General features: G+C 39.2%; 1 protein-coding gene across 1 annotated transcript in view; it reads left to right on the top strand.

Moving 5' to 3' along the window:
- TMEM245 (transmembrane protein 245) overlaps window positions 1–25314 on the top strand; it is a 71199-nt gene extending 45885 nt beyond the window's left edge. Inside the window, exons 15-19 of the mRNA XM_008947084.1 lie at window positions 2005–2150; window positions 19727–19827; window positions 21066–21240; window positions 23831–24022; window positions 25028–25314. Of these exons, the coding sequence (XP_008945332.1) occupies window positions 2005–2150; window positions 19727–19827; window positions 21066–21240; window positions 23831–24022; window positions 25028–25073 (660 nt within the window). The 3' untranslated portion in view covers window positions 25074–25314. The remainder of the gene's footprint in view (window positions 1–2004; window positions 2151–19726; window positions 19828–21065; window positions 21241–23830; window positions 24023–25027) is intronic.
- Window positions 25315–25598: the final 284 nt, after the last annotated feature.

The raw sequence follows: 25598 nt of genomic DNA, 5'->3' as shown, positions 1-25598 counted from the left end.
TTTCCCTAGTTTGTAGTTCAGTTAACACCATTTTATTCCATTGCTGTTCATCCCCAGCTGTCACATGAGCTTCTGCAGTTCAGGTGGGTATGTGTATGTTGGTGTGCCATTACTCCCTAAGAAGGCAAGTTTCTTCTGTAAAACCTGGGAAGGAACAGCTCTTCCAGGCTGTACAGGTGCTGTTTGTGTTGCTGCTGGAGCTGCAGTTAATTTGTTCATTCCCTGGCTGTTGTATTCTTTTCAAAAGGCAACATCTTCAGAAGCTAACTGAGGCTGTCCTAATAAAATAAGATCCAGGGGAGTGTGTTTTTTTTTCACTTTGCTTTTTGTGTCAGGAGGAGCAGATATTGTACTTAGAGCAGTGTGCTGCTTCCTGTGTTGAAAACTGCACTGCAAGAAGGATCTGTAGCCAAATCCCTGTGAAAGGAAGACAAAACACCACTTGGTTGCCTGCTTCAGTGTGGGGATTTTTGTAGCAAAGTCAGGAAATGTTACAGTAGCTTAGGAAAAATAGCAGGGCCTATCAAGGAGAAAATAACCATACTTGCAGCATTAGAGCAGATGCTAAAATTGATTCAAGTTTTAAGATCTATTTGTGTGAAATTGTAACAAAACAAGAGCTGATATTGCTGCTGGCACTGGATTATTTCCTGTTAAACCAAGGCCTAATTCCATTTGGGTTTTTTTACAATATCAAGAAGAATGTTAACAGTATACTGTTAAAATCTACTTCTGTAATGACTTCTTTTAGTGGATATACTGGTTTATCACCCAAGGCAGAAGTTATGCACCTAGGAAGATGGAATACAGCCTAAATCTATGCATGACGTTTTGGAAAGGAGTCACAGCATATTAATAGCTGAGTGTGATTTTAAGTTAAAGGCTGGGAGGGAGGGGGGAAGGTGTGGGACCGTTTCACTAAGTAGGAAAGAATTAGGAGCAGAGACAAATGGATAGTATTCTTGAGACGGGTAATGGAACACTGTTGTGCTGTTTGCAGTTTTGGGGTTTGGGTGTTTTGTTTTTTTTTTGTAAGCGTGTTCAGAGAGAGTGTGGGAAAAGGGCATGAGGTGTCTTGCAGGCTGGATGAGATGCTTGAAAGAAAGAGACTTCTAGAGATCAGGCTGTTTGTCTTATCAGGAGATTAAGATATGGTTTATTCTAGCATATGAATAAATTTGAAATAAGGGAAGTGATAGAATTTTCTTTAATCTTGAGAAGACAGAAGAAGAGCTAAGGCTTGCCAGTGGAGCAAATACTAGCCCTAGTGTGCCATTGAAGCGTATAGAATGGATTTCCCTTGTTTGAGGTATTCCGTTTCAAGCTGGACACGTGTCTGTGATGTATGCTTAGCCCAAGAAGTTGCTGAGCGTGCTAACAGGAAAATAAGGAAAACAGTGAACTGCAGTATATAGGAAGCTAGTAAATCTGGTTGCATTTTTTTGGTCTGAACTGAAACAATGGAACTGCTATCACTTTTGCTCAGACTCACCTTCAAACTCACAGGAGGAGTATTTAGTCAGGATTGTCAGCCTAACAAGTATCAGAAATTTTCCAGTCGTGAGGTTTTATTTAATTCATATCTGATATCCTGTTGTATGATGACTCTTGAGAGAATTCAAGGTTTATTTGCTGGTTTTTGTTTGGTTGGGTTTTTTTGGACTTTTTTTTTCTGTTAAGAATAGATGTTATTTTTCAGCAATTCTTTGATCTGTTAGACATGTTGGGGAAAAAAATATAAAACAAACAAATGAAAACCCAACTAAAATGTTTATGTAGATATGACTTTGGGAAGAGTCTGAACAGGGCTAAAAGTTGTATAATGTATAGCTGTAACAGTTAAGTCCTTTGCAGAACAAAGAAGATTGTTCTTCTAGCTCTGTGCATTTTTCTAAATCCAAGCTTGTGGAATAGTGTTTTGTGCCTTTTCAATGAAGTTCAGTGCATAGCTGCATACTGTAATTCTTGCAAGTATTTAATGTAAAACTCCATATTGTTTTGCAGGTGATTTTTCTGACCACACTATTCTACCTGTTGAGTTCCAGTGACGAGTACTACAAGCCAGTGAAGTGGGTGATAAGCCTGACACCTCTGTCTCAGCCAGGTCCCTCCTCAAATATAGTTGGCCAGTCTGTGGAGGAAGCAATAAGGTAAGTTGTTGATTTTTTTTTTTTTCCCTTTCTGGAAAATTCTTTTGTAAATTTAATGTTCAACTACAAATACTTAGCAATAGCAACAGCTTCTGTTTCAAAGGTAAGTTGGAAATGTCATAGATTTTCAAGAACCTAGCATGGATGATTTTTTCCTGCTTGATTGTTGAAAGAACAATTTGATTAAACTTGCCTAAAAAAAAAAGTCAGAGGTCTGTGCTCTAGTGAATACTTGTGTTTTATAAAACTGATATGCACATGACATCCTATCGAGAAGCAGTGTGTTTGCAGCAACGATGGCATTAACAGCTAGCGCAGCTCAGTAGGAGCAGATTTGTAGAGCAGAACAGTTGAAGTGGAGGACCTGACATCTGTGCTGTACACATTTCAGAGTTACTTGGTTTGAACTATTTTCAGTCTAATCTTGGGGACTAAGTACCCATTTGCAGCTGGAGTGTGTTAGATATGCGCCTGGAGTGCATTTTCCAGTTCGGTTTCATCTGAGAGAAATCTAATTCATGATCTCCATGAACCAAATTGTACCAAAGGGAACAACAGGGGAGCCACTCTCCTTATCCCACTTAAAACACGACTCACTGCACCCCCAGAGAGCATCCACAGTGTTTCATGCTTAGTTACTGTTCTTATGTTTTACCTTCAGACTGCTACCGTCATCAGAGGAGGGGTTTGTGTTTATAAATATGGTTCACTGAGATTTCACAGTAAAGCAGGTTTTGAGGTGGTACAGTAACATATTTCAGTCATCACAGATGAATGAAACTGTCATCCTTCACCTTTAGCAGCTTGAAACACTAACACGTTGGTAATGTAATAAATGAATTTTAAATAAGGTGTTCAAGTCATGGCTCACTTTTTCAAATAGTTGATGGACAGAGCAAAGTTAAGAGACTCCGTGATAAATTCCTTACAGCTTTTGTCTATTACACCTCTGCTTTCCATGCCATGTTGTGCATTCTTACAAAATGTGAATAGACCTTAAACCAGCCACGTATTAAAACTGCTTTCCAAACTCATTGCCAAATGTTTACCATTGTTTACCATTGTTCTTAGGTGTACATTACAAGTGAGCATTTTTACCTGTTACTGGAATTAAGCTATTTCTGGGTACATTTTAACAGTGAGGAGGTTATATCATGCTGTCCAAGATCTTGAACAGCAATGGTAGCTGCTGTAGTTACTTGAAATGAAGGTTCAATCCAGGTAGAAAGCAACAAATTTGGAATTCTCCCAAAAAGTTAATAGCCCTTCTCTTGAGCGACTGTTATTAAGTTTTCATTGATCACATAGCTAACAACTCACTCCTGTCTCTTCTGAAGAGTGCAAGCAGATGTAGACACTAAAACTTGTCTCAAGTTGTTCTCTGTAGCCCTTGGTAGAGGGGAGCATTGTCAAAAAGGAGGATATGGCTTCTCTGGGCATGGATCCTCTGCAAGGAGGATTGTATTAAATGCCATTTTAAGTTTATAGGTCTGTGACACGGGTGACCCAAGATATTTGTCAGAGTTTAGAATGGTGGAAAGAAAGAAAACGATGTTAGAGAAGCCACAAAAAAACGAGTGGAAAACGAGTAGGAAAGAGGCAGCATGCATCAGTAACTGCAAATATGATGAAAAGAAGCCAGTGTCTGGAGAACGTGTCATGTGAAGCTGCCTGTCATTCACAAGGGAACTCGGTTTGCGTCTTCATGTTTGTTTCTTTGGAGTAGCCTGTACTTGGTGACTTATTTGAATTCTTTGGAATGCTTCTCCTGAGATTCGCAGAAGTTCAGAAGTGATAGGATGGGAGGAAGAGGCTCCATTTGTAATATGAGTTATCAAATAGTGAAAATTCTATAGTCACTTTCATCATTAGACTGGCACAGCATTACACGACATGAATGTGGCCTCAGAATACTCACTTCCTCAAGTTCACCAGAAATATAGGAACATCAGGTTATAAATCTTCAGAGTCACCAGTTGTGTCAGCAGGACATAGCACATGCATAAAGCTAAGAGTTCATCTAACTAGTCCTGTCTGGAGGGTGAGGATCCTCCTGGCAAGAAATGGAGTTACATCTCTGTTGCTTAAGAAACAAATTACTTGGAAATACTCTTCCTCCATGTTGTCAGGCACCTCCGTTGCTCTTTTATTTAAAATGCGTTTCTGAAAACCACTCAGGAACTTGGATACAATGAAGGAAGTGTGTTCCTTTGTGTCCTTTGCCAATTACTTGTGAGGAGAAAGGCAAGGAGGAAAGAAGAGGAAGGCAATCAACAAATGCTTTCTTAACTTGACTTTGTTCTCCAGCAAGCACCTAATCAAACCTAGACCATCTCCCATTGCAGTTTCTCTGATCCAGGCTGTGTTTTGACTTTTATTGTCTGGACTGTAAGTAGCTATAGATTTTATAAATATTTTTTTAACTCCCTTTGTGATGTGTTTGCAAAGACAGTGACAGTTCTCTGTCCCTGCAGATTGATTGATGAGGTGTACTGGGATAAGAACAGCTTTCCCATTTTAAGCCAAGTTGTGAAACAGACCATTTGTATCACAGTACCTCAGATGTTAAGTTTGCTTGTAGTGGGAGAAGAGAAGGTGCAGTAGAGGTGACACTGTAGGAGTTTTAAATAAGTTGAAGGGAATTGAAGAGTTACCTGCTGCATGCCATGGGATAAAATGCCTGCCTAGCCTAGATAGGAAATCTGTTCATCCTGAACAAAAGGGAGGTGAAATGCAAGCAGCACGTATCAGGTGGTGGGAACCAGTAGGGGTTCTTCAAGGGCAAGTCATGCCATGCCATGCCTGGCCCAAGAGCTTGCTTGGCTAGCTTTGTGGTACCAGGGCAGAGTGGTGAATGACAGAAAATGGCTTAAAGGCACACAAAGGACAAAGTGACGTCAGGGAACTCAAAGGACATCTTCAGCAAGGACATACTGTGCCACGACCAACATCTCCTTGCTTTGGGGAGGTGACTGTCCTAGCAGGATAAGGGAAGTGACTTAGATAAACTTCAGCAAGGCCTGTGACACAGCCTCTGATGGTATCCAGGTGGGTGAAGTGTGGACAGGAGTATAGAACTACATAGTAGAAGGGCCTCTGCCTTGTTCTCAACAGGACCAATCCCACCCACAGGGCAGCTGTTAGCAGTGGTGTGCCTCAGGTCAGTGGTGGGGCTGATGCTCGTGATGGGCTGATGCAAGGGTGTGGATGGCAGTGGGACAGGCCATCTTCAGCAAGATTGTCAGTGTCCTTTCCCATCTGGAGAAGGCAGAACAGCTCACATTCAAAGAACCACAGAACCACAGAGCTCGTGGTTTGGAAGTCTCTAGTCCAAGCTCCTGATAAGAGCAGCTCCAGTTTGATCTCATGGCTCAGGGCTTTGTTTAGTCATGTTTGGATACCCTGAAGGATAGAGGCTCCACAACCCCTTTGGGCCCCTGTGCTGTGTCTGAGCAGCTTCACAATGACAATACTTTCCTTTTATCTAGCTGGGTTTTCTCCTGGGCCTAGTGCTGGTCATTCAACTCTAGTTACCAGTCAGGTCTGCCCCTGGGCATTCTCCTGATGCAGACCAGAAGCAGGTCCCTCTCCCTGCTGTTGTGTGCCACTCATCATCTCAGGCTTTGGACTAGCCTACAACAAAACTCCCCTGGACTGTAGAGACCAGGAGGGAACAGAGTGGTCTAGGTGAAGTTGCTAAAGTGACAATAAGAGAAGGGGGGAATTTTTACCTTTTTTTTTTTAAAAAAATAAATTATTATTGTTTTTTTGGTGGTTTTTTAATGGTTTATTGCCCAGTCTTGAAAAAAACTCTGAATGAAACAGCTAGAAGGGACCTTAAGGATCAAGTCCAGCACTTACTCCTGTCAGAACTGTAGTCTTCTGCTTTTCCAAACCAACAACTGTCTAATGTCTTTGTTCAATCTGCTGCTGCTCCTTATACATTGCCATGGAGTATTTGGCTTCATCTTCAAGAAGCTTTTGCCCTTCTAAGACTTGAAATGCCCAGAGGAGAAGGAGGGATGCAAGAAGTGCCTTTGTTCAGGGTGGAGCTTCTTAGCCTGGAAGCATAACTCAGTCTTCCTAGGCTTCTCCCAGGACAAGGAGGCAAAGGGAAGTGCAAGGGACAGCCTGCTGCTGGTTCAGTGTGTCCACAGGTTGCAAGTGTGACTCTAGTTGTAAGCTGGGAGTTTGCCTTTGCCCTATGCCTTTGATGGACGTGTCTCAGTTCTCACAGGTAAGTCCTGACAACCTCCAAGCAACCCTCCGGAAGGGGACTGGCAGTGTTTGGACTACAGAACAAACTTGGTTCTGCAAAGTGTTCAAAAATCAGTTTTCCCAATTTTGAGTAACTTCCATGCCAAAACCATTCCTGTCATTTTCGAGTGAGTACTTGTGTGTGCTTTGTTGCCATATATTGCCCTTGCTCCTCCTGATCGGTTGCTTCTTGGGGAAGGCAGCATTTAATCTGCAGGGGGAGAGGGAAGATGAGTATTGGTATGATGAGTCTGTAAACAGCCTGTGAGAAAGATCACTACCAGAGACAGTACGTGACCTCAGGGCTTTCCAACTGATGCGTGCACTGCTGGTGCCACTTCAAATAAAGCAACTAGTTCAAAGTTCATAATGCCAAATTCCTTGCTGGAATTTCTTGTCTCATTGCATGTTAATGAGGTGGGAAGTAAAAATTGAGGAAAATGTTAATAATCCTGAATATTGCTAATGCATCAGTAGCAAAGTAGCTTCTGTTGTCTAAGAGTTTTGGACTTTTGTGCCCACTTGGTTTCTTTGGTTTGTAATCAGTCTCGGGTCTTTCTCACACCAGCTTTAATTTTCCTGGTGTGGCCACATTTTGTTGCTGTTTCTTTGTGATTAATGCTTAATTTTCCCGTTGCCTTTTGTCACTCCTGGCGTTCTGTCAATTTATTTTTTAAAAAAAAATTGTAGCTTTTTTTCCCTGTTTTCCACATCACAGAAACAGGGATCAGCACAAAACTGTGATGAATTATGAAGCTAATACTGCACCTTCATCATGTGCAAAGAGTCTCCCTTGACTGGCAGCAGTGTTTACTAGTCTGATTATAGTAAATAACATGATTTACTGAAACTACTGAAAGTCAGCTGTGGGAACTAGTGGAGAAAGGGGATTAGAGAGGGGACTGGTGACTGTGGTTATGCCAGAGTGGGTTTTGCTGCAGGAATTCTTTTGGCAGCACTCTCACTCAGGCTAAGAAGATGGCTTGCTTTAGAAATGCAAAAACGACTGGTTTGCTGTATTTAGATAATTTTAGTTCTCCTTTCTAGTTAGTGAAGTCTTCAGTAGAAATATACTAATAGTATTTTGAGGGGTGGGGGGGAAATTGTTTCCTGCACATATCGGTGTGAGATTTGCTTTAGTCAGAAAGGTTCTGTAAAATCAGTTTAGTTCGGTAAGTCCCCTACTCAGTGCCTAAGTGGGCAAATTGAGCCCTTTACCCCTGACACAGGGAAGTGGTGCTCTTGTGTGGACGTTTGTTTTTGGTTTTTTCCCTGAATGGATGAAGCAATAATTCTCCAATCCACAGGTCTCCAAAGTAGTAGCATGCACACCTTTGCCTGAACCATTTTCCTTTCCCTGAGCAGCATGTCGTTCTCTTCCTGAATGCACCATACCCTTCTTCCCTGAAGCTCCCATTCTGCTTGCTCTGGTGGAGATATTGCACATTACTAAGTTGCATGTTGTCACGGCCTCAGTGCAATTTAGTGTGTGCGATACTTTCACATGAGTGCATGCACACGGGTATGGCTGTGGCTTACAGTTACTGCAGCTTTCAGTTTTGGTGGGGCCTAAGTACTTTGTGAAATGGTCTCAAACCCAGAGCAGTATTTTGAGTGATGCCTTGAAACATGTTAGTTTGTTCTGAAATGCCAGGAAGATGAGTACTGTTTGTTTTCAATTTGAGAAGGGTTATCATTGTTTGCTTCATTTTCTTCATTTGCCATGTACACCTCAAATTTGATCAGGTTTTTCATTGGTTATGTAAAAGTTACTTAAAAGATTAGATGTTTCTGAAGAGGAAATAGTAATCACATACTTAACTAAAATTTGCCAGAAAGTCAAAGGCAGATTTGATGCAAAGAAAACCTATAGTGCCCTGATGGCTGAAATAGGTTCTTCCTGTTATTTTGACATTTATTTATTAACATTTAAAGAGATCTGAAACGAGTTACTGTGCAAACAAACCAACCAACAAAAAAATTTCAGCTGTTTAAGCATCTAGCTGGTTTGCTGTGGCATCCCAGCAGTAATGATGGAGAAAATGAGATGGTGATACAATTCCCACAGAAAACAATAATCTTCCAGCATGTTATGCTAATGCTCAGAAAAAGCAAAATATGTGATCTTGTGTATTTTACTGCAACATTAATAATGTCTTTCAGATTAATTTTTCAAAGACAACTGTTAACTGATCATGTTTTGACTGAATTTTTGCATGCAATGTGTGTTCTTTAGTATCAGGAGTGTCTTGCAGAAATCTTTTGTCACAGGAATGCATTTAACAGGACCTTACTGAAACTTTGTAAGCTCCACTTACACTGTGTGTTATGAGATGGGAATAGAGGGGAAAATTACTCGCTTCTTATGAAATAATTTCCTAGTCTGAAACTGGGAATAACAGATAATTTTTTTTTTCTATTAAATAGAGGAAAGGAAAGCTTCAGTGACTGAAAAAAAAAAAAGAATGTAGCCTATAAATCTAGAAGAGATGTCACAATGTTTTAGTATGTTTGCAGAACCAAACTGGCAGGACCCTAGTGGGATAGATAGTAGTTTTTGTCAGCTGATTGTTTCAGTAGCAAAAAGCATACGACTCACTCATACCACTATTTTGGTCTAAAATATTCTCTTTTATGCAAAAAAACCCCAAAACTTGTCTTTGCATGTATTTTCTTTTTCTTTTATATCAAAAATATGTGCTCTTATTAAACACAGCAAGTTGTATGTTGCTTTACATACATGTGATTTTAAAAAGTTATTCAAAGACTAATTAAAAGAAAAGCAGACATCAAAATTTTGGTAAATTTTACTTGCTCATGCTTAATCCTTACTCTTTTTCCAAATTGACATGAAACTATGAAAAAATGTTCATTATTATACACATAATTTAGTTTAAGCATTTCACAAAGTCAGTAGGATTTTACAGTTTACTGTCCCTAATTCACAAGGTGAATAAGTGCACAATGTGATGCTGAAACAAACAGTTTGGTTCTCTGTGCTGTGCAGGCTGGTGCAGTGTATTTTCAAACAAATTGATGGGTAATACACTGAGAGCTCCCTTGGTTTATATCATGCAGTGCCAATATTCTGCCATTTGCTTCTTTCATATTCCAGATGGCACGTGCTGTGTATTCTAACAGCAATTCCTCTTCATGCATTTTTGTAGCTTGTAATTCTGTGACTGTCCAGTTTGTTTGAGACTGACAGTATCTGTAAACACCTAGAAGATGTGGGTGGTTGTGTGTGTCTCCACATGTTTAAAGACACAAGCAAGTTTGCACACAGTCTTTAAGAATAATGTAACTACATCACATCCTAGTGACTTAGATCCTCTAATTATGTGTTGCCCTTTTGCAATTATGTATATATGCTGCTTTTTCTACAGCAACTTTTAAAAAAAGGTTTTGTATGTCACCACTTATAATCTTTGTTTGAATGACAGTTTAGCTGGGATGTCACATGGATTGTATCAGTAAGAATAGTGACACTTGCATCTGGAATTTTCCTCAGCCAGTTAGATTTTCTCTTTGCTTCTAAGGCAGGCCTAATAGCTACCTGGGAGATCTGGAAGACAAGAGTTACTGAAAAAAATTATTAAATATGCAGGGAAGAGATCTTCTCTTAGGCATTTCTAAGAATAAAGGGATACTTTAAGAATTATTTTTAGCAGAACATAGTACAGAAATTCTATGTTTGCATATCTAATAATTCTTTGTATGTGTATTTAATGTTTCAGTATATATTATTAAAACCTTGATTAGATTTATGCTATTTAAAATGCAGATTAATTGTAATGTAAGAAGACAGCATGAAGGCTGATAGAAAACTTCAGGATTTGGTGACATTTCAAAGATTTAAAATCACAGCTTTAGCTTTTTGCTTTTTTGTCATATTAGGTCAGATTTTTAAGGTCAGTCCATTATTTATTCTCTCCCAATGTAAGCGATCAAAATATCATCTTATCTATACTTGTGATTCATAATTTCATAAACAGTAATAGTCAGAACAGACTAGGAGTTTTGTAATATAAGACTGCAATGGATCTCAGGCTTTGAGATCCAACTAGCTGTTGCTCTTGTTCATGAACTTTTCAAGCTGAAATGAAGATCTAAAAGAATTACATCCTTACAAGTGGTATGGAGAATAATAGATGTTCAATCTACAGCACCAGTGCATGCTAACAGGTACGAAGAGTTTGAGTAAGACTCTAAAGGGAAGACTGGCTGCACAGCTTAACAGAACCCTAACAAAGGGCAAGGAAATGAGGAACTATCCTTTAAAAAGCTGAAGTTTTAGCTAAATGAGGAAAACAAAAGACTCATAAACTTTAGCAGACAGAAGTAGGCCTGAGGGATGGTGGTTAGAGTGGGGAGTTTGATTCATTTGCTCAAAACTCCAAAAAATGCTGTTAAACCAAATATACTGTTTTTCATATGCAGCAAAAGCAAGAAGCACTGAGGGGTGCTGAGGGATTACAGTGAGAACTCAGCATCAATAAGGCTGCTGCAGGCTGTTGCAGGGAGGAGGTAAATTGATGCTGCATTGTTTGCTGCTGTGAAGGTACTTGGAGGGAGTCACATTGTAAAACCCTTCTTATGGGTAAGCTGCAGCAAAATCTTTTAGAAATTACAGTGACTATGGAAGAGGTTGTAACAGAAACAGACAACATGAGCAATAGCAAATTGCTGAGAGTGGATGATATTAACTCACCAAAGAAAACTCAAGGCAAAAATTTAAAAAAAAAAAAAAAAAGATTCCAGGGAACTGAGGAAATACAGACATTGTAAGCTGGTTGTGAGTACTGTGTAGCTTAGTAGGAACTAAAGTTAAGGACATACCAGCACCTGGTGAATATGATGTAGTTGCAAAGAATCAGTGGAGTTTTCATGGAAGTTCTGCCTTACTCTTCATGTTTTTTGAAGTGATCAGCAAGCGAGACCATTAATAAGTTTATCTGGCTACTGTGTTCTACTGAAGTTGTATAAAGGCTTTTTACAGCATCTCTTTCCAAAGAATTTCAAGGCAATTAAATAGGAGATAATAGAGAAGGTTTCTGCATGGATAAATACTCAATTAAAAAGATAAGAAACAGCAGGAGTAAATGATGGGTTTGAGGTAGGGATCTCTACTGTCCTGGGAAGAAGTAGAGAGGGACACGTCACTGATGCTGCAAAACGATTTGAGCTAGTAAGGATGAGGACTTACTGTGGAATTGCAGCAGGACGGTAGATGGACTCAGAGGACAGCAGTGTCTGATGAATAAAATGACTGATGAAATATGATGTATTGTAGATGAAAGTGATATATGCAGGTGAAAACCAGTCCTAACTTCACAGATAAACTGATGTTCTCTGTGCTGACTGTTACTGCTTGGGTATATCTGCCAGGCGTATCTGTGCTGGGTTTGTGTCTGGTGGGATTTTGGTGGCAGAGGAGGGCAACAGGGGTGGCTTCTGTGAGAAACTTTGATACCTCTTTGATAACATATTTAAGAGGGGAAGAACCTTCTGGGCAGCTCCTTGCAGAGGGGTGGGATCTAAGAGGAACATCTATTCTGACTGGCACATCAGTGAGGAAGGAGAGGGGAAGGCGTGCTGGAGCAGCCATTCCCCTGCAGCCCGTGGTGAGACAGCAAGCTGAGCACCTGCAGCCCATGGAGGTTCATGGTGGAGCAGATGCCTGCCTGCAAGCCCATTGAGACCCCACCTCAGAGCAGATGGCTGCACCTGAAGAAGGCCATGATTCCAAGGGAAGCCCCTGGAGTAGTCCATCACTGGGAGGACTACACTCTGAGGAAGGGACCCATGCTGGAGCAGTTCATGAAGACCTGCAACCTCATGGGAAGGACTCATATTGGAGAAGTTCATGGAGCACTGTCTCCTGTGGGAGGGACCCATGCTGGAGCAGAGGAAGAGTGTGAGGAGTCTTGCCCCTGAGGAGGGAAGAGAAGCAGAGACAATGTGTGATGAACTGACTGGAACCCCATTCCTCATTCTGTGCTGTTTGAGGTGGGGAGATAGAGAAATTTGGAGCAGAGCTGAGTCCAGGAAGAAGAGTGGGGTGAGGGGAAGGTGTTTTTAAGATTTGGTTGTATTTCTCATTATCCTGCTCTGATTTGATTGGTAAATTTGGTAAATTGTTCTGTTTTCTCATCCCCATCCCACTGGGCTGGGGTAGGAGTGAGCAAGTGGCTGCATGGTGTGTTGTTGCTGGCTGGCTGCACCTAAACTACAACAATATAAAACCTTAAGATTTGTTACAAGAGACATAGAAACGCAGAATATTACTGCCATTGTATGAATCTGTGGCTTGCCTGTACACTGAATTTAGTGTGCCAGTCTGGTTTCTGCATCTCGGAAAGCGAGGAGGGCAACAGGACTGATTAGAGGAGCAAAGGTACACATCAGTTTCTGCATGAGGAATGACTGATCTGGTTAGGAGTCTTCAGGCTGGAAAAAAGATGTTACACAGTTGAGGTCGGCAAAATAACAACCAATGTGAAAAGGATGACTGACGCCTGCTCTTGGTCTCTTCTGTCCTAAAATCTTAAGATCATCAAAAAGCAAGCAGACAGTCTCAAAAAAGTAAGAAAGGTTTGTGACATGCAGTCTTGCCAAAGAACACTGCAGTTGCACCAACTTGCAGGATTGGACAAGGCTACAAATAGATGTTAATTGAGCAATTACTAAATAGCCTGCGTAAGGGTCATGGTATCCCCTGAGGTAGAAATAAAGACTAAGAAAATGTTCAAGAGGATTGTTGAATATGTTTCTCCTATTTTTCTTGTTCCTTACTGTCTGCTTCTAGCCTCTTCTGGAGATGGAATGCTGGCTAGACAGACCTTTGATCTGAAGAGCTTTGGCTTTTTGTATGTTATGATCCAAGGTCCATTTTAGTAATAGTTAGGTGTTGCACCTAGTAAGCATCATGGTCTGTTCATAATAAAAATCTGGAAATGTTAGTAGTAGTTGATTCAGAAATAACTAATGCTTTCAGATGTGATTCTCAAAAGAATAATTACAAGTTTGTGTTATATGTGACTAAAACAGGCTGAAACAGTCAGTAAAAATAATTGTGATTATTATAAATACAAAAGTATTGTGAAGAAATAATCACATGTAGAATTTCCTACGGGTTGAACTACATGTTAATTGTGCTTTTTCATAAAATGTAGATGTTTCTGCATTAGAGAAGGAAGTCTGTTTGCTGCTGTGCCCTTTGGACTAGTTGACAGTTTATAAGTCTGAAATTTTGGTACAGTCACTGGAGCCCTGTCTTGCCTTGAGCAGTGTCATATTTGCATGGGTCACACCATCTCAAGGATCTGTGCTTTCTTCAAGAATGTCACTCTATCTGATTAGTGTCATTACTTGCCTCCGTATGTTGGAGCTGTTACCTCTCTTTGTTCAGGTGTGTCATTCCTAAGGAGAAATTAATTTCAACAGCAAAACGGTTGAAATCTTGTCATGAAGTCATCTCTGAAAATCACTTGCATATTTATATTGCTCCTGAGATGATCTTACACAGTCAAGAAACACACACTGTCACTTCTACTTTATTCATAGCTGGAATATATCTTTAGTGGTCTTTGCTTATTTTCGTGCATAATTTGAAACTGTAAAAATAATGATGGTGGGTTTTATTCCTAAAAGGACAGAACCCTTAAATAGAGACAAAGAACAGCTTAAGAGTTTTGTTGTTGTTTTTTTTTTGGCAAAAGGGCTTCTTTGAGTCATTTTGTTCTTCAGCATTCTCTCAGTGATCAGCTGAAATTTGGGGGGATCATTGTAGAAGATTACTGCAGTTCTTATGAGATGCTAGCTGTCCTTTGATTGTCACTGGTAGCTTGTCTTTTGCAGTAGATCTTGGTGGTGTCTGAAGGAAGAAAATGAGTTACTTGGTTTTGAAATTATGGTGACAGTAGCTGTTGGTTCCAGCTGGGATGAGACAACGCTATTGTGCAGGAAAGATTTCCTGCTCTCCAGTTGTGAGTGTGCTGGCTTCTTTCCTAGAGGGAACACAGGTATTTATGCCACTGCTCCAGGAGTTGGATGGGGAGTAGAGAGCTTGATTGAGTTAGTAATTGGTTTTTTTTTTGGGTTAGTTTTAGGTGAATTCACTGTTAAAAACATCATGGCACCTGAAAGAGACTGTGCTGGCAGGTAGACAGAGGAAGGGTAGTCTGGGACAGAAATGATTGCTTGAGAACAGGGGAATGGGAGGGCTCTGGTGTCAGTTAACCTGATTTGAAATAAATTCTGAAACTGAGCTGTGAAGTTTGGAATGCCTTGCATTTGCCTTTAAACCTTGAACCCTCTACTTCTCAGATGTAAAGGTTGTATTGTGAAAAGAAGTTGAGTAGATGGAGTTTTTTTAAAGCATCATTTTTAATTAGTCGGCTCTGTATACAGGAAGATTTCGCAACAAGGATACAGTACAATCCTTGTGATTTCTACTTACAGAAGATGAGAAAATACCAAACATCAGTGGTCTAAAGAAGATGGTAAAAGAGTGCAATTGTCTTCTTCTCACAGTTTTTTTGACTTGGTGTGTGCCTGTTCCCAAACTTGCGTTTTAATTTGATTGTAAACCACTCTATGGCTTGTGAAGTGTCTTGTAAGCTATTGAGAGAAATGTTAATTCTTGTCAACATTTCCAAAGACAAGTATCACTCTTGTCTGTTTTGTTTTTTTGTTGGTTGTTTTTTTTTTTTTTTTTACTCTTAGCCCACTCAGCAGCCAGGGTGGGTATGCGTTCATTATGAATTTAGTATAGTGACCGGTAAATCTCTCTGCTGAACTTATTATGTGCTTACTCTAGTCTTTCTGGAAACTCCAATTCTCATCGTTTCAGCCCATATGCTCTTCTTTTCCTCCAGTGCTCTGGAAACGGAGATATCTAGAAAATAAATTAAATCTGAGGTCAAAAAAATGAATGCTCTGAGTTTAAGCTTGAGGCATGTTCTGCATCCCAGGAGTCTTCCATTTTTCTAACTCTTTACTTGCAACTGAGGTCACTGCAGTGTTTGGTTGAAATTTTTGAAATTCCCCCTGTTGCTCATGGTGAAGAGACCTTACCTGCAGGGTCTGTGAAGTGAACCTGAATTCAGGTGGACATGCCTTTAATATAAACGTCAGTGAAAGCAAAAGGGAAGCTGTAGACTTTTTATTGCAAATTAGTAAAAGAGAAAACCCACAAAACCCATTGAAAAAAGGTGGCATTTTCCCTTGTGAAATCAAGCAAATCCCCTAGCTTTTCAGTGAAGTAGAACTTTTGCAAAAAAATATTTAGGCCAGGTATGCAGAAGCATTTGACAATCTGACAGAAGTTTCTTCATTTTTAATCTGAATAATATGAAGTATGACCCATGTCCTCTGATTCTTTTTTTTTTTTTTCCATTTTACATTCTTTTCAAAGCTCAGTAAAATGAAATATGTATGCCTAAGTATGCCTTACACCAAATTGCCATGAAGTGCTCATAAATTGCACATTTGTTGATGACAGCTCTTGCAGGTAAAGTGGTTCATCCAGATAAAGTGCCCAAGTGAGACATGACCAGCAATTGGATTTTCTGATTTCTGAAACATAAATTACTCTTGTATATAAAAGGAAGCTGTATTTATGCCAATAATGTATTAAGAGATGAAATTAATTTACTGTCATAATTTCACCAGGAAGGTCTGCATTTTACAGTTGGTAATAAATTCATTCAGTGTTTGTACCACACCACCTTTAAGATCTGGCAGCACAGACCCAGAGCAGCTGAGGCATATTCTTGGTGAAGATTCTGGTTGGCATTTTCAGCATTACTTCTTTAGTTGCCTTAACCATGAAGTCAAATGGCTGTGAATTTCTAGAGACTTCAAGATATGATTCCTAGTTTTTCTGACAGAAGTAGCAAACAGGAGTCTTTAGAGTTCTCCTGGGCCATGCTTGCCACAAAGTAGGATCCCCTGTGCTTTTTTTCTGGCCATTTGAGGCAGACACAAAGAACGGAGGACGATACAGTTACGTGCAGCCTCCTCTTGCTTCCTGTTTGACCAGTAGCACCTCAGCACTGTGCGATGCCTTCTGATTTCAGCTGATTAGCTGTGTGTGCTAGATGCAAGGAGCTAGAGAGATGCTGCACTGTTCCACAGTCTTCTAGAGGGACATACCACTTTGCCATTGAAACATATTACATGTCAACTTGCGGACTGACATCAGACCAGGACATGCCTGTTGATCCATGATTAACTTTTCTGTTATTCTACTTGTGCATCTGTAATGAGTAATGGACTTAACAATGTAAAATTTTCTTACAAGCTACATTAGTGTATCAGCAAAAGACATGGCAGAACTTGAATTTAAGTTTGAATAAAATGAATCTGAAGATAGAAGTTATGCTTGTTTGAACTGAAATGTGAAGACTGCATAAATTAGAATGGCAGTTTTGGATGTTTCCTTGCAAATGAGAAGCAGTTTTGCAGTGACACCCTAACATAGTTAAATTCACGGTGTTTAATTCTGGCAGTTGGAATAATTTTTCTGGGTCATAGTTTTTCTTTGTGTTACCAAAGTAAGACTCTCTTCCCTTCTCTTGTACCCTCTGTGAGAAACTGTAAAATGACTGCTTTTTTAAAAAGTCAGTCTTTCCTGTAGTTCTAGATGGATACTTTAATTTCAAATGAAGTTGATTCTTCAGATGCCTGCCTCAAGCCAGAGGCCTGCTTGGCTCCTGCACACTGCAATGTAGCTTTGGGGCATACTTACAGAAGTTGTTAAGACCTTGTTAATTTTACTGCAGTACAGAAGACACCTTTATGGGAAAAATAAGGAGATACCTCCAAGACAGTTTTAAAGTATTTTTGATAATTGAGATTTATTTGTGCCACATTTCCTGTTTGATTTATAGGAAAAATATTTACTCAGCAATTTAATTGTAGCATGTTAAAATCTGGGTGCTCATAGATTCTGTTAAATACTTCCTTCTAACAAATTGTTCTGGATACGTTGGAGGTTTTTTTCATTTTGGTTTTGTTTTGGACCTGGCAAATTGCATTAAAAAAAGGTGAAAACTTTGTGTTACCAATGAAGAGTTTCAGAAATGGTGAGATACCTTCTTTATAGTGCAAAGAGATTTCTGTGGTGTAGGTCTAAGATTTAAGACACCAACAAGGCTGATGAAATTGGTTTGACAAAAGCATGGGAGTTTAGTGGGAACAAATATGTGTGTAGTGCAACCAGGAGAAGTGTCGGGGTTTTGGTTGCTGTCCTCATGGTCACTGCAGTAGAGCTATTGCTTCGTCTCTCCTTGGAGGCTTCCGCGGCCGGAGATCCTGTCGTAGTTGTTCGTGTTCTATATTCTTAAACCCCAACTAGAGATAACTTGCGTGTATGAATTAAACTGGTATTTAGCCCTTTGTTTTTGTAAGGCATCCTTAAGTAAAATGTTGATGGGTTGATTCTTTTCCCTGCTTTTGTACGATGTTTATACTTGATGGTTGACTGAATCAGTTTCAATTAATAAACAGGTTTTTGTTACAAAAATACTACGCTGTGATAACTTGATATCCTCAGAGCAGGCATGAATTAAATGTCAGTTTAAGAAAATGCACAAAATAAAGACTTCTGAGTACCTAAAGTATGAAAACTTCTTGAGTTTTCATTGCAAACTCATTTAACATTCTTACTGTGGCCTTGGGTTTTGGAGTCTTCTCTCCAACTTACCAATTTTTTTTTTACGCCAGACGCTTACCTTTCTTATAACTAAAATACAGGTGAGTATTTCACTCTTCAAAAGCTGCAGATTCTGTATATTTTGGTCTGTAATTTCTCATGTAGTAATCTAAAAGTTTATCTAAACTGAAGTGTTCAGGCTCTTTTCACTGAGGCAACGGCATATTTGTCAATATTTATTCCCCTTCTTCACACACTGTAAGTTGGGTTTGTTATTTCAGGTCATTCTTTAAAGCTTTCTTTTTTCCATACTTTCCCTCTTTTTAGGGGGGAACTGTCTGACAACAGCTGTTCCTAGTTAATCTAAGTGAATCTCAAATTTTGAACAACAGTGTTAATATGTGACATTTCTTATGCACTCAAAACTTCCCGTGGGTGAATTTTAAGTAGGATAACTTGGATTCAGCAGTCATTTGGGAATCTATGCATGCCTTTATGTGGGACAGGAGGGCAAAAACATGCAAAGTGCCCATGGAAATAATAATGAGGATAGTACCAAAAGAAGCAAAAATTAACAGTTTTGGAATTCTTGATGGTAGTCCAGTAGAGAATATTCTACCTAGTAGCTTGATAGCAGAGAAGGTTTCTTTTATAGAAGGCCTTATTGACTCAACAGAGAAGAACAACTGTTAGGACAGTTGCGAGGTGAGGAACTCAGGCACTCAGGTTGGTTACTTAGATCCAAGCTAAAATAGTGGTTTCACAAAATGTTGTGCCTTGCTCAAATAAAGGTGAAAACCTGGCATCATGCAGTGGTGAGATATTCCACTTTTAGAGTATAACTTTTAGTACTGTAGTCCTAAAGCACAGGTCTACAGTTCAGTTATAGGATACTCCCCTCACATGTAAGTGCACTAGTGCTATAAAAATGATACAGCACTTAGCTGCCTGTTTGCTGTCTCATAAAGCTGTGGTCACACTTAAGAAGAGAACTGTGTTTTGTGGCCAGCATATTGTATGTCAATTCACCAGGTTTGAATTAGATTACCAGACTTTCTATTTGTTATTTTTAGTAATGTAACCTAGTGAGCAACCTAAAAGCTAGGCGTATAAAGATAATGAGGCTAAAATCCAGTAATTAATTCTTAGTGCCCAATTATTTTCATCCATAAAGATGTGCAAGTCAGTAAGAGTTTAAGCAGCCTGTTTCACTTCACAGGTCAGTGGGTTTAATCTGATGAGAATGAGCACATATAGACATGTAAGCAGATAAAGAAAATGTATGAAGAGGTAGAAATGGAGAAGGGCAAAGAAAAAGGAGTTTGTACATAGAATGGTACTGCTTCTCATAGATAAAAGGCTGGTTTTGATAGAGGATGTGGTCTGATGCTTGAGCAGTTTCTTTCAAGGAGTTTATCCCTGGAATCAATTGTACAGTGAAGAACATCCCGAGTTCTTTACGTCTTAATGCCTTAAATGGCAGACATGATGGATGCTTATTCTTTTCATAGGGAGCAAATCCATAAAGGTTTCAGTTTCACATTTTGAGTTGTGTTTTTTGTGGCACCGATGGCTTTGCAGTTCTGCAAAGTTCGTCTGTATCTTTATAGTTCCCTGAATCTTATTGCCAACAAAATTTAACAGAGTTTCTTTGTTTTAGAGGTGTATTTGACGCTTCCCTCAAAATGGCTGGCTTCTATGGACTCTACACTTGGCTGACTCACACTATATTTGGGATTAACATAGTCTTCATACCATCTGGTAAGAATTTGAGCAATTATAATCTTTTTAGAGATAATATTTTGTAATAATTTATTGTAAAATATAAGTAGGCTTAATTGTTGCCACCTATTTTATTTTTGCTGGATGTAATTATTTCTTCCAAATCTTTCGAGATTTTAACTTCATGCTGCCTACCTTGGCTTTTGTATCTTCCATAGTTGACAGGTGCTGATTTTTCAAGATGTCTAAATGCAGGAAGATACAGTATCCTGAAAATGCACAATAGAAGTGTGCTTCTTACTCTCCATACTGTTGCCTGACTATATTGCCAGTCTCAGGTTTTCTCTTTAATCTTAGCTTTGGAAATGGCTGAACAGTTATCACTGAAAATTCTCCTCTGTTCCTCATTTACCTGCCTTTATTTTTTTTTCGAGGGGGGGGAGGGAAATAAAAAAAAAGTATGTATATAAAATAGTAATAATAAAAATGTTGTACCTTGATGTATGAGGGACAAAAGGGGAAGCTATAAAGCAACAAAACCTAATATAATAGGAAGTGGCTGTATTATACAGTGCAACTAGCTTAAAGACATTGATTGTTGTTAGACCTACATAGAAGGTAATTGTTCTTTCAGCTACGTGCAAAATCTTTAAGTTCTTGCTTCCTGGTTAGCGAGATCAAAACCAAAGAAAGTAACTTAATTGTTTTTTGTATTATGTTCGTTCTTGCTGCGCTAAGTTAGAATGGCAGCAGTATTGCATTGCTTTTGTTTGCAGCAGGTATTTGTATCATCAGAAGGGTGCATGCATCAGTATGTGTGCATACAGAAATACATAAGTCACGGATTTTGTATTTGCCTGGTTTCTCACACTTCTAACTACAGTGTTGCAGTTGACTGCGGGAGATGGGTAAGGCACAGTGAGACTCCTGCTTGTATACTTTCCTGCACACAGTTGCTAATTTGTAGTTCTGTAAAAGTTTGAAATGTGTGTGATTGGTATAACTTCAAATTCTTCTGAACTGGTGCTTCTTTTGGAAGTAATGCCTTGTGACTGCCAGCTGGTGAAGCTTTTCCGTACGGGGAATAGTCTAATGCTCTTTTTCCTGATCCACAGCTATAAAAAAAAAAGAGCCTTTATGAGACACTTCTTTTACATCTTGTTTACAACAGTTGGTAGAAGTGGGACTACTGCTGTAGCAAAAGTGTCAGAACTTAACTGTAAATATGTTTGTAAAGTATGTTTCTCTGATCTTACCTCTGCCTCTGTGTGCTCTAGCATTAGCAGCAATCCTTGGAGCAGTGCCGTTCCTGGGGACATACTGGGCAGCCATGCCTGCAGTGCTAGATCTGTGGCTTGTGCAAGGGCAGGGATGCAAAGCCATTTTGCTCTTGGTTTTTCACCTCTTGCCAACATATTTTGTAGATACAGCAATTTATTCAGATATATCAGGGTAAGTACCTTGAAGGCTTTTTGAAGTTAGTATTGTAAAATCACTTAATTATCATCAATGCCTTTAATTAAACTTTCCTGAAGCGTGCCGCACACTGTCTTGAAGCATAGGAATAGGTGTAGTGGTATCTCCTCATAGTAAGAATTTTTAATGGCCTCAGTGCCTTTACTTTCCCAGGTCTCTTTTTTGTAGACTTTCTCTTCAGAGTTCTTAAATTTGTTCTCAAAGCCAGCAAAATCAACTGTTTAGGTTGTTAAAATCATTCTGAGAATACCTTTGTGTATAATTGTGGATTGATCTTTAAATGTCTTGAGACAGATGAAATTGCAAAAACTAGAGATAGACTTCTACTGAGACAGTAGGAAGTGCTGTTTTCCTGTTGTGGGAGGTAGGCACAGATTTCTTGTAAAATCTTGAGGTGTTTGAATGCCTGTAGTGACTTGAAATGTCTCTTGGTCTCAGCTTTGAGTTTGTACGCAGAGAAACAAACGCCAAAATATGAATACAAAGTCAGCATTCGCAGCTGTATCTGGAGTGCAACTGAAACGTCCGTTGATGTTCTCTGCTGCCAAAATACCCAGTGAATCCCTTTTTGCAATTCAAACTAGAAGATAAAGCAGCACTGTTTCACAGAGATGGGAGATATGAGCTGTCAAGTTTCATGTATGCAAGCCATGTTCACAACCATGTATGTGATAAAGTTGTGCTCCTCTAGTTACTGCTTAAGTCTGGATCATCAGAAACAATTCTAGTAAACTATTTGAATTGAGGACTACATGGTCGAGACTTAGTTACATGCTGGTACTAGTCCCTCATTTCTGCTGATTTTTATTATAGTAGAGTTCATGTAGAATAAGGACATTAAGTGTTTCAGTTCTGTCTTATTAGAAATTAATATTTTTGTTCATCAAATATCATTACACTGAACAGAGAGAACATAATGATGATATGCACAATATTAGTAAAAATTTTCAGAGATGTGACACTAGTTTCTTTCCATGAATTAAAGCTAGCAGGTGAACTGTAATCAAATTTCAATTATTTTTTTTGAATAATAAATCATGGAGAAATGTAAGGCTGGTAGCTATTTAGCCAGACAATAATTCTTCTATTTATTAGAATACATTTTTCTGTCTGTAAGGAATGCAGGCTCTGTTTACTGTCCAGAAAAATATATGTGGCAGGAATAGATTTCCTGACAGTGGAGCAAATTTGTATTCTTCCTATTAGATAGAACAGTAACATCATGCTGTCTTGCAGATTAAATTAAATCTATTTGAAATAGCTGTAATTAGGTTATGCAGGGTTTTCCAAATGCATTAAATTTATACTGTAGTCCTCTTTCATCAGGTGATCTGTTGTCTAATATAGCAGCCTAGCCAGAAGAACATTTAAACTGATGTAAATGCTGAAGAAAAATTATTTGGAATTTTTAAAGGTTTAGAAATGAATTGTGTGTCTGTTGTTGGAGAAACATAAAGCTTTAAGGTCAAGTCTGTCCCCTCAGAAAAACAATCTGTCCCTACCAGTAAGTTAAATTTGATCTAGGTAAGGCATGGTTGAGGTGTGTGTGATGTAATAGGTCGCGTTTCATGGTCTTATTCTGCACACAGTTATGATGAAGGCAAAGATTGCCAACATGGGAGTTGGGTAGAAGTAGTCAGGACCGTAGTAGAGACCTGACAGAAATTGCCAGAGCTCTAAACTGCCTCGCTGGTATTTTCATCCCATTACACTCAGAATTTAGAACAAGTTCCTGAAAATTGGATGCTAAGTTTCAGCTGTAGCTTTTCTTATATAATTCTGTATTAGCTCATTATTTTAGCTACAAAGATTAAGCATGATGAGCAGGTTTTGTGTAAATCCTGTTGATAGGATGCGTGTTGTGCACCCAAACTGAAACACGGGAAAGGAAACCGGCATGGCTGACGTGCTGCCATACATAGCTCTTAGCAAAAGCTCCACTCACCTCAGCCTTCCAGTAAATATTCGCGTGTTCATAAAAATGTGCTTTTGTTTTTCATTTGAAAACATTAAAAGGCAATGGTAACAGTTTGAGAGATTGTTTTATAACAAAACAAGAAGCTATGACTATGTACTGAAAGAATATGTGCTAACAATTCTTCAAAGGAGGCAATGCAAGTTGCTGTCATCGTGTAGATGAATGTCTGTGCTCGGGGCACTCGTAGTAATGTTGCTAATCATCTTAAAATGTAATGGTTCTTGACCATAAAGCATGAACAGTCTTTGTAATCCATTATCTTTCCACTTTTAAAATGGAAGTGTTTTTGCCATTCTCTCCTCCAGACATTTCTTCAGCAGATGTCCATAGTGGCTACTCCGTTGTGGCTATTACCAGCGTTATATGCTGCCATACGTTGTTTGAGCTGTTGTGCAAAAGTAGAGCAGAACGCAGCTTGGGGTATTTGTGCAGTCATTCAGACAGCACTTTGTGCTGTAAATATGACTGTCTGTAGCCTTGTCATTTTCTAAGCTTAGTCAAACTTACTATTAATCCCCATTTCATAATTGATTGCGGCATTGTTTGTTTTCTTAATTTAATCTAATTCTTCTTGTGCCATAATTCCAGAGGTGGCCATCCTTACCTGACAGGTCTTGCCGTAGCCGGTGGAGCCTATTACCTGGGACTGGAAGGAGCCATCATAGGACCAATTCTACTTTGTATACTTGTGGTTGCTTCCAACATATATAGTGCCATGTTGGTGAGTCCAACAAATTCAGTGCCCACTCCATCACAACCGTGGCCGTTGCAGATTTACCGGTAAGCTGTGTGTGTGTCTTGCGCCTACGTGTTAGGTTTGTACGTGGACCTGTGCATGTACACAGAGCTACAGACAGTGTGTGTGTGAGCTTCGTGTGTGGATGTCTGTACACACCTGCCTGTGCACTGAAATGTTTGGAGAGGATTCAACTATCCTATATTCTAGAAATAAAAATTATGGTAAAGTAAAATACTCACTGGAACTTGTAAGCTTGAAATGTTTGTTTATTGTCTCTCAGCTTCTTACAGAAGGCTCTTTTAGAAAATACAATACCTTTGTATGCTATACTTTATACATTGCTGTTGTGCTAGGAGATGATTGAGCATCCTTTTTTCTCTGTAAAACTATTATTCATGGTTATCTCATAGTCACTGTCCATTGTCCTTAACAAAAGGACAGCCAGCAAATGCTGCATTTTTATGTGTTGCTGTACAATGCTGCAAAACAGAACTAAACATACCTGAATTTAAAAAATGAGATGATATATGCCATTATTCCATTAAGAGTATGATCTTGATTAACCTCTTTGAAGTTACCAAAAATGGAATATAGAAATGTGTCTTTCAACTGTATAGTTTAGGAATGGAATGAATGAACTCCTAATTGAATACTTAATTAGCTGGAAATCATACTGTGAAGTTAATAATGACAGTAGCCATTTGAACATCTCTAATGTCTTGTTCAATTACATAGGTTAGCTCATTATGCATGTATCTTAAAGAGGATTTTGTGCTTGTCAAAAGTAATCCTTTGCTTGATTCACATGAATGATGCTGCCATCTTTCATATGGGCAGCTTAGGAGAAAAAACACTTATTGGACCTTTCTGTAGTCTCTGACTTGCAGAAGTTATGTTACAAGACTTTCTGTATACCATGGAGAGACCTTCCCACAGTATGCACGGAAACCTACATGTGTGTGTGTTTGCTGTTTAGTTTGTAGGAAGCTAGCTATTTTCTAATCAATCAACAGATTTGAGTCTTAATTTCCTCACCCCTCCTCCAGGTCATCGAGAGAGAGTCCTGAGGAGATTAAAATGGCTGCAGAGTGATGAAGGTGCTGTGCTGTGCCTATTCCACAGGAGAGAACCTCTGTCTTCTGTCTTGAGTTCACAACAGCCACGGCCTTCTGTCCCTGTCCAGCTCTGCCTGGGGACAGCTTGCAGGGAAGCATAGCTTGGGGTTTAGGAGAAACCACTTCTCAGACATCTGCTGGCCTTATATTATAGTGCACTTTGTCTCTTCAAGACAGAATGTCTGCTTCCCATGGCTCTGCATCCTAAGGCACTGTTCAACTCTCTTGTTGGAAGACTCTGAAGACCTTCTGTCTTCATAAAAAGAACAGTGAAGAGGATAGGTATATCCACTGGAGTCGTCATCTTACCTGCTGAAATTACTAACTTGCCTTTTGTTTATTGGGTTATTTGTGTTATTAAGTTGTGGTAGCTTTAAAGAAAGCTTATCCCAAAATAATTATTCTCGGTTAATTGGGTGGCAAAAAAAGTTATAAAATGGTCGTTGTTAAATAAAAGTAGAATATAATTATTTGCTGCTCCTTAAAGTATTTATTTAGAGGC

The sequence above is a fragment of the Merops nubicus genome, unplaced genomic scaffold (assembly GCF_000691845.1).
Source record: "Merops nubicus isolate BGI_N331 unplaced genomic scaffold, ASM69184v1 scaffold89, whole genome shotgun sequence".
In the NCBI taxonomy this organism is placed as follows: domain Eukaryota; kingdom Metazoa; phylum Chordata; class Aves; order Coraciiformes; family Meropidae; genus Merops; species Merops nubicus.
The sequence above is the reverse complement of the archived record's forward strand: the minus strand, read 5'-3'. Positions and strand labels throughout refer to the sequence as shown.